Genomic DNA, 15,263 nt, shown 5'->3' with positions numbered 1-15,263 from the left:
ATAACATACAATTCACCCATTTAAAGTGTACAATGCGGGACTTCCCTGGTGTCACAGTGGTTAAGAATCCACCTGCCAGTGCAGGGGACATGGGTTCAATCCCTGGTCCAGGAAGATCCCACATGTTGCGGAGCAACTAAGCCATGCGCCACAACTACTGAGCCTGCGCTCTAGAACCCGTGAGCCACAACTACTGAGCATGCGTGCCACAACTACTGAAGCCCGCGCTCCTAGAGACCGTGCTCCGCAACAAGAGAAGCCACTGCAGTGAGAAGCATGCGCACCACAACAAAGAGTAGCCCCCGCTCGCCGCAACTAGAGAAAGCCTGCGTGCAGCAACGAAGACCCAGCGCAGACCAAAAAAAAAAAAAACACAACACGTAAAGTATACAATTCAGTGGTTTTGACTGTGTTCAAAGTTGTGTACCCATCATCACACTGGACTTCAGAACATTTTCATTACTTCAAAAAGAATCCCTGTACTCTTCAGAACTTACCCTCCACTTCCTCCTCCTCACACCCCCATCCCCACCTCCAGCCCTAAACAACCATGAAGCTACTTTTTTTTTTTAACTTCTTTATTGAAGTGTAATTGCTTTACAATGTTGTGTTAGTTTCTGCTGTATAACAAAAGTGAATCAGCTATACATATACATATATCCCCATATCCCCTCACTCTTGCGTCTCCCTCCCATCCTCCCTATCCCACCCCTCTAGGTGGTCACAAAGCACCGAGCTGATCTCCCTGTGCTATGCGGCTGCTTCCCACTAGCTACCTATTTTACATTTGGTTGTGTATATATGTCAATGCTAAATCTCTCATTTCATCCCAGTTTACCCTTCCCCCTCCCCGTGTCCTCAAGTCCATTTTCTACGTCCATGAATCTACTTTCTATCTCTGGATTTTTCTGTTCTGGACATTTCGTTTAAATGGAATCAAACACTATGTGGTCCTTTCTCACTGACTTCTTTCAGCAGAGTATTTTCAAGATTCATCCATGTTGTAACCTGTATCGGCACATCATTCCCTTTTTTTTTTTTTTATGATGGTAAAGTAGATAAATAACAAAATTCACCACTTTAACCATTTTAGGTGTACAATTCAGTGGCTTTAATTACCTTCACAGTGTTGTGCAACCATCACCACTATCTGTTTCCAAAACTTTTCATCACCCCAAACAGAGTCTCTATAACCATTAAGCAATAACTTCCTCATTCCCCTCCCCTCAGCCCCTGGTAACCTCTAATCTACTTTCTCTTTCAATGAATTTGCCTATTCTAAATATTCCATATAAATGGAATCATAAAACATTTGTCCTTTTGTGCCTGGCTTATTTAACTTAGCATAATGTTTTCAAGGTGCATTCATGTTGTAACGTATCAGAATTTCATTTTTTTTAAGCCTTGTCTTCCTTTACCTTTTTTTGAGTACTTGCCAGATTTTTTTACCCTACTCGGACATAAAGCTTTTTAAATTGTGGTAAGTATAAAAAATAAAAAAATATATATTTTATATATATATAAGTGGACAATCTAAGTACATTCACAATGTTGTGCAACCGTAACCACTAACAACTTCCAGAACTATTTCATCATCCCAAACAGAAACACCATACCTATTAAATATTAACTCCCCATTCCTCCCTCCCCCCAGACTTTAGGAACCTGCAATCTACTTTATATCTTTATAAATTTGCCTATTTTAGGTACCTCATATAAGTAGAATCATACAATACTTGTCCCTTCATGTCTGGCTTATTTCACTTAGCATAATGTTTTCAAGGTTCATCCATATTGTAGCTTGTATTGATATCAGAACTTCATTCCTTTTTATGGCTGAATAATAGTCCATTGTATGTATAAACTACATTTTGTTTATTCATCTACTGATGAACACGTGGGTTGTTTCCATATTTTGGCTATTGTGAATCGTGTTGCTGTGAACTTTCACATACAAATATAACGTTTGAGTCCCTGTTTTCAATTCTTCGGAGTTTATATGTAGAAGTGGGATTGCTGGGTCATTCTATGTTTAACATTTTGAGGAATTGCCAAACTTTTTCATAGCAGCTACAACATTTTACATTCCAATCAGCAATGTTTGAGGGCTCCAATTTCTCCACATCCTCACCAACATATTATTTTCTTTTTTTTTTTTTGAATACAGTTTTTAAAGGTTACACTGTATTTACAGTTATAACAAAATACTGGCTATATTCCCCATGTTGTACATTATATCTTTTAGCCTATCTTACACCCAGTAGTTTGTACCACCCACTCTCCCACTGGTAACCACTAGTTTGTTCTCTATATCTGTTTGAGTGTGCTTCTTTTTTGTTATATTCACTAGTTTGTTGTATTTTTTAGATTCCACATATAAGTGATGTCATTCAGTATTTGTCTTTATCTGTCTGACTTATTTCACTTAGCATAATGCCCTCCAAGTCCATCCACGTTGCTGCAAAAGACAAAATTTTGTGTTTTTTTTATGTCTGAGTAGTTTTCCATTGTATATATACACCACATCTTCTTTTCCCACTCATCTGTTGATGGACACTCAGGTTGCTTCCATATCTTGGCGATTGTAAATAATGCTGCTATGAACATTGGGGTGCATGTATCTTTTCGAATTAGTGTTTATGTTTTTTTTCAGATATATAGCCAGGAATGGAATTGCTGGGTCATATGGTAGTTCTATTTTTAGTTTTTTGAGAAGCCTCCATACTGTTTTCCACAGTGGCTGCACAAATTTACATTCCTACCAACAGTGTACGAAGGTTCCCTTTTCTCCACATCCTCACCAACATTTGTTATTCGTGGGGTTTTTTTGATGATAGCCATTATAGCAGGTGTGAGGTGATATCTCATTGTGGTTTTGATTTGCATTTCCCTGATGCATTTTCCTATTTTCTGTTTTTTTATTATAGCCATCCTAGTAGGTGTGGAGTGTGTCTCACTGTGATTTTGATTTGCATTTACCCAACTAATACTAATGATGTTGAACAACCATTCATATGTTTATTAGCCAGTTATCCCAGCACCATTTGTTGAAAACACTATTCTTTCCCCCGTTGAACAGTCAGCACCCTTGTCAAAAATCAACTGACCATAAATATATAGTTTTATTTCCTGACTCTCAATTCTATTCCATTCATCTATATATCTTTATGCCTGTACCACACTGTCCTAATTACTGTAATTTTGTAATAAGTTTTAAAATTGGGAAATGAGAGTCCTTTGATTTTGTTCTTCTTTTTCAAACCTGTATTGGCTATTCTGAGTCTCTTGCATTTTCGTATAAATTTTAGTATCAGCTTGTCAATTTCTGCAAAGAAGCCACCTGGGATTTTTATAGGGATTGTGTTGGTAGATCAATTTGGGGAGCACAGGCATTCTAACAATTATGTCTTCCAATCCATGAATATGGGATGTCTTTCCATTTATTTAGGGCTTCTTTAGTTTTTTTTAGTAATACTTTATTGTTTCAGAGTGTACGTTTTGCATTTATTTTGTTAAATTTATTCTTAAATTTTATTTTATTATTTTTGATACTACTGTAAATGGAATTTTTCTTAATTTCAATTTTAGATTGTCTGTTGCAAGTGTATAGAAATATAATTGATTTTTATATATTGATCTCACATCTTACATCCTTGCTGAACTCGTCCTAATAAATTTTTAGAAAATCCTCAGGATTCTCTTTATACAAGATCATGTTATCTGAAAACAGAGATAGTTTTACTTCTCCCTTTTCAACCTGGATGCTTCTTATTTTGTTTTCTTGCTGAATTGTCTTGGCTACTTACAGTACAAAGTTGAGTAGAAGTGGTGGGAGCAGACATGGTTCCTTATCTCAGGAGGAAAGCATCTAGTCTTTTACCATTAACTATAATGTTAGTTGTGAGGTTTCTGTACATGCCCACTTCAGGCTGAGGAAGTTCCCTTCTTTTCCAAATTTGTTGAGTATTTTTATCACGAAGAAGTACAAGGAAATTTAAGATTTATTCAAGTTGCACCCTACCATTCCCTTAAACCAAAATTGGTGTGAGTTAGGAGTTAGTGCTAAAATCTGCCTTCTCTACTCCTATTCTAGGTAGCAGCACTTCCTGGAGAAAAACCGCACACCTGAAATAGTTGCCACAGTAGATTTGTGCCTCACATAAGCCAGGCCTATATCCTATATCCAGTCTGTTGGTATTACCTCCCAAATTTATCTTGAGTCCAACCACTTCCCTCCATTCTCAGTGTCCCTCTGCTAGTCCTACTAGGACTATTGCAACAGCCTCCTACCTGATTAACTTCTAAATCCACTCTTCTCTTCCCACCACCCCAAGAGTAGATTCTTCACCCTACGACCAGACTAATCTTCAAAAATTCCCAACTCTGGGGACTTCCCTGGTGGCACAGTGGTTGAGAATCCGCCTGCCAATGCAGGGGACACGGGTTTGAGCCCTGGTCTGGGAGTATCCCACATGCCGCGAAGCAACTAGCCCTGGCGCCACAACTACTGAGCCTGCGCTCTAGAGCCCACGAGCCACAACTACTGAAACCCACGTGCTCTAGGGCCCACCTGCCGCGACTACTGAGCCCGCATGCCACAACTACTGAAGCCTGCGTGCCAAGAGCCCATGCTCCACAACAAGAGAAGCCACCGCAATGAGAAGCCCGCGCACCGCGACGAAGAGTAGCCCCTGCTCGCTACAACTAGAGAAAGCCCGCAGCAACGAAGACCCAATGCAGCCAAAAAAAATAATAATTCCCAACTCTATCTTTCCCCTACTTAAACAGCTTTAATGGCTTCTCGTTAATGTTAAGATAAAATATAAAACCCTGGACATAGCCCACAAACTCTGTATGATTTGGACCCTTATTTTCTCTCCTGCCTAATAATATGGACACAAGGTCAGGCTTAATAATTTGCCATTCCCCTACCTACATGCACAGACACAAGCGCACACAAACGCACACACGAGTGTACCAAGCCAATATCCTTTTTTATTTTTCCTTTTTTTAAAATTGAAATATGGTTCATGGACAATATTGTTAGTTTCAGGTATACTACATAGTGATTTGACATTTGCATACATTACAAAATACACCACGATAAGTCTAGTAACCATTTGTCCTAAGCCAAATCCTTTAATGTTAGTCAAGTATTTATTTAGGGGAGGTGGAGAGAATTTTAGAAACATTCATTTACCAGTTCACTTCCTTAAGCCAGAGTCACAGTTCTGAACTAATTTGTAAAAGATTTCTCACTTCTCTTTGATTCTTATTCTCTCCTTAGTAATGAGGGTGTGTGTGAGAGATTCTCTTACAACAGAGAAACATTGAGAAGCATATCAAAGGGGTTTTTTTTAGATTATTTTAATTTTATTATTTTTATTTTTGGCCGCGCCCCTTGGCTTGTGGGATCGTAGTTCCCCAACCAGGGATTGAACCCCAGCCACTGCAGTGAAAGCGCCGAGTCCTAACCACTGGACTAAAAGGTTTTAAAGTAGCAAAACAAAGTACTTGTTCCTGAAAACTATATTTACATCATATACTAGTCCTTAAAATTCTTCAGAAATTCACCTGACTAGAACTGCATGCCACATAACCCAAATATTGTACTCAGACTGCAGAAGAGTGTTATATCTCCTGGCAGCTGTAATCCTTTTTGGTAGGATTACATTTCAACCTGTGTTAATGGGAACCTAGATCATTTAATACTTAATCTGGCTGGAGGCTCTGCTCCAGTCTCATCCCCCGCCATTTTCTTTTTTCTTTTTATAAATTAATTTATTATTTATTTATTTTTGGCTGTTTTGGGTCTTCGTTGCTGCACGCGGGCTTTCTCTAGTTGCAGCGAGTGGGGGCTACTCTTCGTTGCAGGGCACGGGCTTCTCATTGCGGTGGCTTCTCTTGTTGTGGAGCATGGGCTGTAGGCGCACAGGCTTCAGTAGTTGCGGAACGCGGGCTCAGTAGTTGTGGCTCACGGGCTGTAGAGCACAGCCTCAGTAGTTGTGGCACACGGGCTTAGTTGCTCCGCGGCATGTGGGATCATCTTGGACCAGGGCTCGAACCCGCGTCCGCTGCATTGGCAGGTGGATTCTTAACCACTGTGCCACCAGGGAAGATCCCTTTCTTTAAATTTTTATTGGGTATAATTGAAATTGATTTACAATATTGTGCCAGTTTCAGGTGTACAGCAAAGTGAATCTGCCATACAAATACATATAAAGGATGGACTTTTCAGAAAAGATCTTTGGCGACCTCGGAGGGCACAGTTTCCGTGGGGTCAGGAGAGAGGGGAGCAGGGTTGCAAAGGCTCCCGCTACAAAGGTGATGGGGTGGGTTTCCGTTTCCAGATTTCCACACATTTGTGTACGGCAGGGAAAGAACCACGAGAGAAGGAGAAGGTAGAACTGTAGGCAGAAGATGGGGCGAAGAGGCGCTGGGCCACAGCGATGTCACTCCCGTGGGATCGTCCGCGGGCCAGGGAGCTCCTGCTCTGCCTATATTGTCTCATAAGTACGAGGGCAAAGAAGAAAAGGGGGAGTAACGGTCTGTAGCGGCTGCTATGTAGCAAAGAAACCAGAAAAAGGTGGATACGCCTTCCACAGGGGACAATACGGCGCCGACAGCAAGAAAAGAAATCACATCGCGGAGAGAACAGCTGAACCACACACAGCCGGATCTTTCCCCAAGCCCCGCCCCTCGCCTGGGTATGGCTGCGGGAGACGCACGCAGGAAGGGGTGGGGCATGAGCGCTGAGCCCGCGCGCTGATCTCGCGAGAGCAGTAGAGGGCGGAAGCGCAGTCTGTGCAGGATGAGGTTTCGGGTTGTGTTCGTCTTGTTGAGCGTCGCAGCGGCGGGTAAGACCATCCACCCCCCACCACTCCTCGACCCGCCTCCACTAATCCCACTCTCGCCCCCAGGCCCACCACACTCACCGTGGCCAGTCGCCACCTGACCTCACTTCTTCCCTGCCCGACCCTCGCCACCTCTCCGCTCGCCATCACTCCCTTCCCCTGTTTGCCCGTTGCAACGTTCTGAGGATTCCTTTCTCCCCGCCTGCCTCTCTTCAGCCAGACGGTTTCTCTATTTCAGGCTCCGGGAAGTCCCCTTCTAAGCTAGTCACCCCAACACACGCTCCGGTGACAGGTCCGGCTTCTACAAGAGCCTCCAAGCAGCTCATCTTGACCCCGCAGCCTGAGCAAGAACACAGTGACAGACCCTCTCTGAGTCAGAGTACCACGAAAGCCGTCCCTGGCAGTTCGGAACCCGAGCGGCACACCGTGAAAGCCGTCACTGGCAATTCGGAATACGAGCTGCACCACAAGAATGACAGCCTTGGCAATTCCTCCAGAGACCCGTCCACCAAGTCGGTCTCCAGCCCATCTTCTGATAACAAGGAGCCAACCAGTCCTGATTTAAACACACGAGCTGACAAAGCTCTGCAGGCTTCCAGAACTGAATCTGGGGAAAAAGGATTGCTAGAGTCTGACCCCTCTTCTACCCAGCAGGAGGGAGAAGGTAAGTCTTTAGAACCAACTGAAGATGAGGAGCCCAAGGAGACTGAAGAAGGGGATACAGAGCCTGAAGAGGGTGCACCACCCAAAGACGAGAAAGAAATGCCTGGCCCCGCCTCCAGTGAGAACCGTGAAAGCACAGTTTTGAATCCCTGGAGTAGGGAGAAGGATGACCTTTATAAGGATAATCTTGGAAGTTCCAGTGCAGAGAGCAGCCACTTCTTTGCATATCTGGTGACAGCAGCCATTCTCGTTGCTGTCCTCTATATTGCCTACCACAATAAGCGGAAGGTAAGTCAAGAGTTGCTTTAAGAGGAGGGATGGGATTTCCTCCACCCTGAAAGCTTGGTGTGTGGGTATCCATCACTCATCTGACTGTAAGCACTAGGAATTTAAAAACAAACTTCATTTTTTTCTGAGACCCTGCTAGGGTCCTTTATTCTTCTTTTAGAAATCATGTATTTTCATGTCTGTTTTCTCTGAGTGCCTTCTGCTGTTGCGTCAGGGGCCAAGTTTAGGACGTTATTATGCTCTGACCCGAATTAGGGTCTCCTCCCGTAATCTTGGAATTTACAATCCATCACAGCCTGAGAGGACCTGGGTATGTGACAGTCTGTAAGTAGTTAGAGCCCTTATCTTCCTGTTTCCCCTCTCAAAAAGACAGTGCTTCCTGTCTTATTATTTCTAGCTTCCTTTCCCAAGCTTTTGTTTTCCATGTGCAGTGGCAGAAAGAATGGTTACATAGTCTTCAACACCAACAGCAGAGAGCCCAGGGACTATATTCTGCAGTCAGTTGAGTTTCTGATTAGACGAAAGGCCAGAAATTGCATGGATACACTCATCTTTTACTTCAGCAGGGTTTGTTGTGTTGCTTAGTAACCACTCTAAGGACAAAATGATTGCATTCCTTTTTTCTTTTTTAATTGAAGTGTAGTTGATTTACAATGTCGTGTTAGTTTCAGGTGTACAGCAAAGTGATTCAGTTATATATATATATATTCATTTTCAGATTCTTTTCCCAAAATGATTTCATTTCTTATTGAGCCCTAAGAATTTAGTAGTTTCTGTAGGCTGGTTAAAATTGAAGGATTCAATTCATGATAGCCATAAGGTCTAGGGCTGTGAGAAATGAGGGAAGACATTTAGTAAAAGTGGTATATTCCTGGGAATTCCCTGGCAGTCCAGTGCTTAAGGCTCCGCACTTTCACTGCAGGGGGCACGGGTTTGATCCCTGGTCAGGGAACTAAGATCCTGCATGCCTCACAACACAGCCACAAAAAAAAAAAAAAGTGGTACATTCCTTATTCTACATCCAAGTGCTCCTCATGGAGAGTAACCTTAGGTATGAAATGAGAGTGGTAAGGTTAAGATGAAGCGAAGTGTGGGGTGAAAGAGTACGTTTGCAGATAAGGTAATTATCTTATCTGCAAATTAATTATTGCTTAATATTAAAATAAAAGGAGGGCGGATGACTCAGCCTGGAGGAGGCTAAGTTGGGGAGGAGTTGGCGGTTCTTTTCACCAAGTGCTCTTGAGTAAATCATATAGACCACCACAAGCTAGAGCCCAGAAGAGCCCTCCTGCATCTGTCATTTCCTGTTTAGCAGTATAAAGGATTCTGATGTAACTAGGCCCTGTCCTCCTTACAATTGTTAATAGGGCCTTTTTGTGGATGTCCTGCTCTTTTTACTGTCAGGGTCATTAATAAATGGGCCACCAGGTGATTACCTCTGATTTCAGAGACTGAAATATGTCTTTAGAGAGTCACTTGTTCATCGCTGTCTTGTTCCTTTCCCCAGATTATTGCTTTCGTCCTGGAAGGAAAAAGATCCAAAGTTACACGGCGGCCAAAGGCCAGTGACTACCAGCGTTTGGACCAAAAGGTAAGGAAGGAAGGAGGGATATGCAGTCTCAGATGGGCCCAGCAGTGGGCTTGTGTTTGGCATGGCGGCAGCAGCAGCTGATTCTGGGGGTGCTGTTGCCATTGCCCCGCCCTTTTCAGACCACAACATATAGACATCCACATGAACATGTCTGCAATGTTCGAGCTAGAAGAGATTCTCAAGGCCTCTGCAACAGCTTCTTCCTTCAACAGATGAGGAAGCTCAGGCCCAGAAACATTATGATTTTTTCCCCTAAGTTCCCACTACAAGTTCCTGGCAAAATCAAGACCTGAGGGCAACTCCCTTGGCTCCCGGCCTGTACTTTTCACACTCCATCAGCACTTCACAAATTTTCATAGGCATATGAGTCACCCTAGGAATTGTGCTTAAAAAAAGAGCAAACTCTGTATGGGGTGAGCCTATGCTTCTTCATTTCTAGGGAGTTTCCAGGTGACACCACAGGCTGCTGGAACCACACTCCACTCCGGGTAGTAAAGCACTAGACTACACGCCCTGAAAGCAAACAAATCCAGAAATGTAGGATCTGGGAGCTTCCAGCTCCCTAGATCAGCCCTGCAAATAGACTTCCTGAGTGCGGCCAGCCCAGGCCTCTGCCAGAAAGCAAAGCCCTCCTTCCACCCCAGAGGCAGCCTGCCTGCACGGGGACACACTGCCTTGCTGCCAGCATGCGCCCTCCCTCCCTCTGCGCAGCCACAGCCAGGACATTGGTAAAGAGTAGTTGGTGCCCGACTTCCCACAGGGAACACAGTCCGCATACCAGTTACAAAATAAGCCACACAGCTCAGAATCTCTTTGTTAGCTAGCCCAGTAGGTCAGCTGCACAATGTAACTCTGGCCTAGAACCTTCCCAGATAATTGACTTTAAGGATTTCTTTTCCCCTTTGTTATAATTTTTTTCTGATTAAAAAAAAATGTGCATGTAAACAATTCAAAACAATACAGGATGGTGCAAAGTAGACGCCAAGATTCCCATATGCCCTCCACCAAGTATGTATCTTTCTAGTGTATGTTTTATTTCAAACTGACTTTTAAAATAATCTTATGTGCTTTTGTTTTATCAGTTGAAGTTTGTATGGTGGAGGGTCAGTTTGTCTTAGTTTTGAATTTTTCTCCTGAACTGCAACTCCCCCCACCTCCCACCCCAAAATCATAGCAGTGAGGTATATTCCTCTGGAAAAAGATGAATATTACCAATAGATTGTGTTGCTCTTGTTTCAGATTTGATTTTTCTGTTCTTGAGAACCTTGTCCTCCCTGCTGATTTGTTTCTAAATCAAGAAAAATGAAGAGAAAACTACTGTGACCTAAGAGACACACCCCCTCCTCTAGGGTTTGGTGGCAAGTCGGGGCTGGCAGAGGCAGAGGGGATTGCTTTGGTTTTTGCACCTGCACTTTGGCGAACTTGTCCTCCTGTGTTCCCATTATTTATGCTGGTGTCTTCCAGCCTGTCCCCCTCTGAGTGTGAGTAGGGAAGCACGTGGGCGCGCCCCGCTGTGACCAAAGGGAGATCTCAGCCCCGGGCAGGTGACTGCTGCTGACTGCCCTCCCTCGGGTCTTGGCCCTGTCGTAAAGTTAGCCCTTGAAAACAGCATTGCACTCGCCACTACTTACCTTCGTGGACCTAGGAGAAAACTACAGGTTGTGGTCCGTTTCTACCAAGGCCTCTCCCTTTGGGGAGATGTGCCCTACAAAAGATGTAGAAGGTGGTGAATGCTGATGGGCAGAGGGCTCCTTTGAACACGATTCTCTTCAAAGGCTTCAGCAGCAAACCAAAACAGCAGCTGAAAAACATTCTTTATTGCCTGCGAGTCCAACCTGCCTAGTGCAAGCTCTTCACGTTCTTCTGACATTTTCATATTATTTAAGACAAAGTGAAGCCACTTCCATTTAGTTGTACTGAGCAGAAAACTGAACTTGGGGGTTCTGGGAGGAAAGCTGTAAAGCCACTGTGCCCATCACAGAGGTTTTAAAAATCACAGTTATGATTATTGAAACATTGTGTTCATCCCTACTCACCATCATTACAGAAACTTTTTGAAGTAGGGTGAGTTCATGCTTTGGGCAAGAAAGCAAGGACTGTTTGGTTTGGGTCTAGAAATTTCGAAGGACTTTTATGAAACAGGTTTCCCACAAACTCTATTTTGCCTTTGTTGCCTAAAATAGACATATTTACAAACTGACTATACTCCCTCCTTTACTAAATCTAGTTAATGGTCCTCTTATCTGATATAAAACGCCAATGCTAATTAGTAAAAATTCTCCTTCTGTCCCATGTCAGGGGTTATTAAAATTTAAGAAACTCAGGGGACTTCCCTGGTGGTCCAGTGGTTAAGACTCCACGCTCCCAATGCAGGGGGCCTGGGTTCAATCCCTGGTTGGGGAACTAGATCCCGCATGCTGCAACTCAGACCCAGTGCAGCCAAATAAATACATAAATATTAAAAAAAAAAAAAAAGAAACTCAGAGAGTTCCCCTGAGGTAACTGAGGGTAGTGTTGTGTATCAGATTATTGTTTTATTTAAATCCGTTCTAGTTGTGCTACCCTATTATCAAGAGCCTAAAGAGACTTGTTTCTGGGAAAAAACCCAAACAAAACAAAACAAAACAAACCTGAAAGAGAATAGCTGATCTCAGGGAAATGCAAAGAATGTGGGAAGTGAGAGGAATAGGATGAATTCTAGGCTATCGAAGAGGTCTGGCGGAAGAAGGGGCCATCCTGTTTGTCATGGTATCTTCCACCTCGCTTAAAACAGCCGGTGACTTTTGAGTTGAAATTTTCATTCTCTGCAGGTAACATCTGTAGAGGTAAGGAATGAGGACTCTTCTTGGCATTATCCCCTCAGACATGGTTATTTTATTCCCTTTTCTGTCTCCCCTTTCCCTGCCTTTCTTCCTCCCCTCTAATGTTTTCTCTTTCTTCCTGTCTCCACTAGCCCCTTTCCTTCCATCTTCGTGCATGCCCAAATTCCCCTGCTCCCATCCATCCTATTTGTGGTCCATTCTGCTGTTCAGCTTCTCCAAAAAGTGTTGCTTCCATTCCCTTGCCATTCATCTTCCTCATAACCTTTACAAAGTCACTTCGGTCCTTGTCTTCCTGCTAATAATGTTTTCCCAGAGGTTCAGATCACCAAATCCAGTGGCTTGTTCTCAGAGCTTAGTCTTGTCCCTGATAGAATTGGACACTTAGACCGTCCAAATCGAACTTCCCCTCTTTTGGTCTCTGTCCTGGCTTCTGAGAACTCCTTTGTCTTATCCTGTGCTGGTGGAGGAGAAGGCCCTCAAAGACAGGTCTTTGTCTTTGTCTTTTCCTTTGTCTCCTTAGAAACTCATCCATTCTTTATCCTCTGAGTGAGTGACTCCCAAGTTTTCATCCGTGGCCTAGTTCCCAAAGAACCCAGTCCTGCCGTGTGCTGGATAGTTCAGCTTGGTCATCCTGTTGTCACTGAAACGGAGTTTCTCTCTTCTGCCCATTAAGCTGCCCCTCTCAACTGCCCAATCTCTTTATTCATCTCAACTCCAAACTGCAGACTTGTGCTGTTTTTATGTCTTGTCACGAAAGTCCTATCCATTTTTAGAAAACCATCTCCAGCTACAGTCTTCCCATTTTCCTTGTTTCCCTGCCCCACACCGCCACCCATTCCACTTCTCTCGTAGATTTTTTTTTTTTTTCCAAGAGCCACCTTAATTGGTCTGCTGTCCGTGATCTTTCCAGAGTGCTTGCCGTGATCTGAAGCGTCTGTCTCGTGGCTTCGAGAATCAAGTTCGTGGACCCTGGCGTTCAGGACTCCGCAGGCTGGCACTGTCCTGCCTGTCTTCCCCTGCATCCGCGCTGGGCCAAAGGTCCCTCTTGTCGGGCCCATCCAGGCCTCTGTGCCGTTTCGTCCTTGCTGCGTCCTCCAGGCCCTGGCTTCTGGTGGCTGTTTTTCAGTTAGGGCGCGTCCCCGCACCTTATCTTCTTTCCCTTGCCTCCCCAAAACCTGTTTCTTCAGGGCCCAGCTCACGTTTGCCCATGCACCTTCCTGACTCCCCCGGCCCACGTGACTGACTCTTTCCATTTTACTGTAATAGCTCCTGATAATGCCACTCACACATTTTGGAACTTGAGCAAAACAGGACAGCCGGTTTCTGCCATCTCTGTGTGGTCTCCCCAGGAAAATGAAGCTCCTTGCAGGAGCACCCAGGGCACCATCTGCATATCTGCCTAACACGGGACAGTCCCCGGGGACTTGAGTTCAGTTTCTTCTTGCAAAGGAGACGTGTTCTTTGTTCAGGACATGTGGCTGCGACTGAACTGAGGTCTCTCACACGGCTCTTTCTGGCTGCTGCTTGCTGCCCCTCACTGATGGATATCGCTAGGAAGGAGGAGAGCAGAAAGAAAGGTTGGTTTCAGGCACCAAGAGGGTTGGCACCAAGTGGACACTTAAGTGTTGTTGTAGAGTCCGCATAGCTTCACTTTTTGAGCCTCTGAGAAGTGTAGTTTCTTGTGTGAAAGAGTACAATAGAATTTAAGTTTCACTTTAGAAATTGCACTGAAAGAAATCTCCCACAACAAAGGAAAAGTTGTTTTCTGGGTAGTTGTCTTTTTGAAGATAGACTCTTTGAAGCATGTTTTCCTAGAGATTGTGCAGATGAGGGTGAGCTGGTGGGGGAGGGGAGGATCTCTCCAGCTGGTGGGGGCGTGGGGGGGCGGGCAAGAGAGGTGCCCTATCCAGACGGCTCTGTGCTTCCTTTCCTGGCCCCAGCTTTTGGTCGCAGGGTGGTTTCCATTTGGAGGAATCTGTGCTTCAGAATTATTTGAAGAGTCCACCTCTGGACTCGGGGGGAGTGGAAGGCTCGTCTACCTAGAAAGGCTAAGATAACTCAGAAAGACCTGACAACTAGCTATGTACACACTGACATTTCTTTTCACATAATGGCTTTCAATGAAACTTTTGGTGACAGAACTCTAAACCTCTAAAATTCCCGATAATGATTCTCATTTTCTTCTCCCATTTCATGTCATTTAATTCAAAAGCCTGCCCCTCATTTTTGCAGGGTAACTTGTTATGTAATGCTGCACGTGTGATGAAAGCTAGCACGCTTTGCACATGTTCTGAATCATTTGAACAGGGAAGAGAGTATGCCATACACCAGACCCTGTACTTCTGCCAGCTGTTTTCTAAAAACTCTTGCTGGGACAGTTGCGTTTGGCATTGCCTTGCTTAAGAAAGAATCCTGGGAAGAGATTCTCAAGTTTAATTGAACCGTACATCCAGAACCAAGGCTGAATCTCACCTCAGTTTCTCAAGTCATGTGTGAATTTCCTAAATATCCCAATCTAGAAACTCTGTAAAGGCATTGGGTCTGAGCTGTATAGTGTTTCAAGCTGCCAACAAAGTCAGCTTCCTTACACTTGTCGATATTCCTTTAATTCAGAAGTCTAACATGTTCAATAAATGGTTGATTGTTGAAATTGTTTCCCTTCTTTTTTTGTTTATCCAATTAGCAGGATACTACTGTTTTGCAGTGTTTTGTATTTCTACCTTGTAACTTAACGATAATCACTTAATTTTATTTCTTTAAAGCTTATTTGGGGACTTCCCTGGTGGTCCAGTGGCTAAGTCTCCGCACTCCCAATGCAGGGGGCCTGGGTTCGATCCCTGGTTAGGGAACTAGATCCCACATGCCGCAACTGAAGTTCCCACGTGCCACAACTAAAAAGATCCAGCATGCTGCAACTAAAGATCCCACATGCCACAACAAAGATCCCACACGAGGCAATGAAGATCCTGCATGCTGCAACTAAGACCCGGCACAGCCAAATAAAAAAAAAAAAAAAAAAAAAAAGCAAGCCTATTTGGTCTAATG

The 15,263-nt window shown here is 44.0% G+C and overlaps 1 protein-coding gene across 2 annotated transcripts; it reads left to right on the top strand.

Annotated features, from left to right (window-relative positions):
* Positions 1 to 6,758: 6,758 nt before the first annotated feature.
* TGOLN2 (trans-golgi network protein 2) lies at positions 6,759 to 15,242 on the top strand. Of its 2 annotated transcripts, none has more exons than XM_082425934.1 (4): positions 6,759 to 6,857; positions 7,093 to 7,805; positions 9,313 to 9,396; positions 14,981 to 15,242. In XM_082425934.1, the coding sequence occupies exons 1-4, from the start codon at positions 6,812 to 6,814 to the stop codon at positions 15,014 to 15,016; spliced, it is 879 nt and encodes a 292-aa protein (XP_082282060.1). In that variant the 5' UTR covers positions 6,759 to 6,811; the 3' UTR covers positions 15,017 to 15,242. The 2 variants fall into 2 exon arrangements, with proteins under 2 accessions (XP_082282060.1, XP_082282061.1); XM_082425935.1 differs by lacking the exon at positions 14,981 to 15,242 and adding an exon at positions 10,636 to 14,868.
* Positions 15,243 to 15,263: the final 21 nt, after the last annotated feature.

The sequence above is a fragment of the Balaenoptera physalus genome (genome assembly GCF_965194825.1).
Source record: "Balaenoptera physalus genome assembly, chromosome: 15".
Taxonomy (NCBI): Eukaryota; Metazoa; Chordata; class Mammalia; order Artiodactyla; family Balaenopteridae; genus Balaenoptera; species Balaenoptera physalus.
The sequence above is the reverse complement of the archived record's forward strand: the minus strand, read 5'-3'. Positions and strand labels throughout refer to the sequence as shown.

Coding starts and splice junctions, on each gene's coding strand:
- TGOLN2 (XM_082425934.1), top strand. CDS start 6,812: ATGAGGTTTCGGGTTGTGTTCGTCTTGTTGAGCGTCGCAGCGGCGG. Junction 7,806..9,312: donor CCTACCACAATAAGCGGAAG/GTAAGTCAAGAG, acceptor TCCTTTCCCCAG/ATTATTGCTTTCGTCCTGGA. Junction 9,397..14,980: donor ACCAGCGTTTGGACCAAAAG/GTAAGGAAGGAA, acceptor ATTTCTTTAAAG/CTTATTTGGGGACTTCCCTG.